This window comes from Octopus bimaculoides, chromosome 5 (genome assembly GCF_001194135.2).
Source record: "Octopus bimaculoides isolate UCB-OBI-ISO-001 chromosome 5, ASM119413v2, whole genome shotgun sequence".
NCBI lineage: Eukaryota > Metazoa > Mollusca > Cephalopoda > Octopoda > Octopodidae > Octopus > Octopus bimaculoides.
This window is the reverse complement of record NC_068985.1, coordinates 18,904,838-18,907,422: the sequence shown is the minus strand read 5'-3', so window position 1 is coordinate 18,907,422 and position 2,585 is coordinate 18,904,838. Positions and strand designations below refer to the sequence as shown.

Sequence of the window (2,585 nt, the reverse complement as noted above, 5' to 3'; positions counted from 1 at the left end):
GCACAAGAGCCAGTCCAGGGGCACTGGCAACGATCTCGCTCGAAAACCCTACAAGGCCAGTCAGGCGGTACTGGCAACGGTCACGCTCAGGATGGTACATCTTATGTGCCACCCGCACAAGAGCCAGTCCAGGGGCACTGGCAACGATCTCACTTGGCTTGCCGGGTCTTCTCACGCACAGCATATTTCCAAAGGTCTCGGTCAGTAGTCATATTAATTAAAATTATAAAACATGTTGTAGTTTGGGAAGCAAAATTGATTATCCTTACGAAACAAAAAAAAAAATTGAATTATTTTGGCTTTTACAACTTGACTACAAATATTCAGTGTTAATTCTATTCATTTAAACTGTGCAATGACCATAGGCTTGATTTAGAATTGTTATTTACATTTCTGTGACTGTGCTTTTTTCTCGATAGGCACTTGATCCTATGCAAATCCATTTTTACCTCTGGGAAGAGGTGGTCTATATTAGTATGGCCTTTGTTCTTTGACCTGTCCAGCATGGGAGACACTTCCAGGAGTTTGCACTCCACTGGCATAGTTCTTCACTCAAAAAACTTAATAAGAAAATGGGAAAAAATAAGTTAAAAACATATTTCTGGTAGTCCTATCACTTTTGTCACAAAGCTGGAACATGTTGCTTTCATCACTAAAGGAACACTATATCAATATATAGATAGTTCCTTATTGATTTATAGGATTTTTCTTATATTAACAAAATATACTGTAATTGTTAATGTTTCAAAGCCAGGCTTACATCATTTAAAACCAAGTCTTTCTTTCGTTTCCCATAAATTTTTTTACTTTTCAGCCCGGCATGTTGTAGAAGAAGAGAAAGATGTGAAGAGAGCAATGGAGTTTCTCCGAGAATGTGATTTACTGAAAATAGAAGACATTTTACCATTTTTTCACGATTTTGTTATTATTGATGACTTCAAGGTTAGGAAATTACATTATTCCAAACTGCATTCAAATATCAGTATAAATGTAATCAACATAATTAAAAAGCATCATTGTATAATGTAACTGTTAGTGTTTAAAAACCAGGTGTATATCATTGAAAAGTCTAAGATTATATATATATAGGCACAAGTATGGCTGTGTGGTTAAGAAGCTTGGTTTGTAACCATGTAGTTTCAGATTCAGTCCCACTGTGCAGCACCTTGGGCAAGTCTCTTCTACAATAAACGGGGGCCACCCAATGCCTTGTGAGTGAATTTGGTAAATGAAAATTATGTAGAAGCCATCGTGTGTGTGTCTGTCTGTCTCCCACCACTGCATGGCAACTACTATTGTTTTGTTTACTTGTTTACATTCCCATAACTTAGTGGTTCAGCAAAAGAGACTGATAGGATAGGATAAGTACCAAACTAAAAAAAAAAACATAAGTACTGGGGTTGTTTTGTTTGACTAAAATATTTCTAGGTGGTACCCCAGCATGGCCATGCTCCAATGATTAAAACAAGTAAAAGATAATGTCTCAGCAAGACTATACAATGTACTAAAAATGCAGATTCCATATACATTTCCTCTTCTTTTCTTCTCTTTTATAGGATGCTATTATATCCTCTTTGGAGAAATACAATGAACATATTGATTCCCTCAAAGAAGAAATGGATAGAGCAACCAAGAGTGCCGAAGAAATTCGTAGAGAAATTCAGAGTTTTCGCAACAAGTATTCTTCTTTTAGATATATTTAATGTTGTATTGTTAGAAAGAAGAAAGGGCCAATCTCTACTAAAGACATGTAGCCTGGTGGTTAGGGTGTTGTAACCACTATAGCAAGATTGTGATTTCAATTCCTGGATAGGGTGCTCCAGTCTACTCCACTGTAAAATAAGTAATCCTGCAATAGAATGGCATCCTTTTCAGGGGAATATTGTGGTCTCAGTCAGTCGTGTAACTTCATCCAGAAGTAGGGCCCTGGTATGGGGTTTCCAGGGTTTTGAGGAATGTAGAACCATCCCTTAACCACTATTGGTCCTAGGTCTACTCTGACTTAGAATTGTAGCACTTGTTAAGGTCTTCTAGTTAAGGTTAACTAGGATGTTGATGAAGCTCTGCTTTACCTTCCCTCCTTCATCAAATCCAGAGCAGAGTCTGTTCCAGCATCTGATAGCTACTGTGAGTGTGGGAGGCTTTTGCTGTAGCTTGTCCCCAACCCCAGTTGTCCTGGGTTTCCTCCTTGCGGTGGAGGATTGCACACCTTTCTGATCACTGGAAATGAATCTTTGCACAGACTTTGACTGATTCAATCAATTATATACCATGGAAACAGGGTAACCAGCCCCACGAATCTTAGCACTCAAGAAGGTAATGTCAAGGGGTTGATGATAAGTATTATGAATATCTACATGATGCAATAAATAAGGGTGCTGTTTAAAATTCTGTAAAAAAATATCTAAATCCAAAAAGAGAAAGGAAAGATTGTTGAGATTAGCCATTTCTTTTTTCTGGTATAAAATCAAACCATTTAATACATATTATTTGCAAAGCATTTCATATTAAAAATGTTTATTAGAAAAAATATTAAAATTTATTTATTAGCAAAATAATGTTCATGTAAAACCCTGCCATAACAG

General features: G+C 36.8%; 1 protein-coding gene across 1 annotated transcript in view; it reads left to right on the top strand.

The window, feature by feature from the left end:
- The window catches only part of LOC106874497 (vacuolar protein sorting-associated protein 18 homolog), a 53,067-nt gene that overhangs the window by 45,606 nt on the left and 4,876 nt on the right, over window positions 1-2,585 (top strand). The window contains exons 24-25 of the mRNA XM_052968020.1: window positions 815-942; window positions 1,557-1,691. Of these exons, the coding sequence (XP_052823980.1) occupies window positions 815-942; window positions 1,557-1,691 (263 nt within the window). The remainder of the gene's footprint in view (window positions 1-814; window positions 943-1,556; window positions 1,692-2,585) is intronic.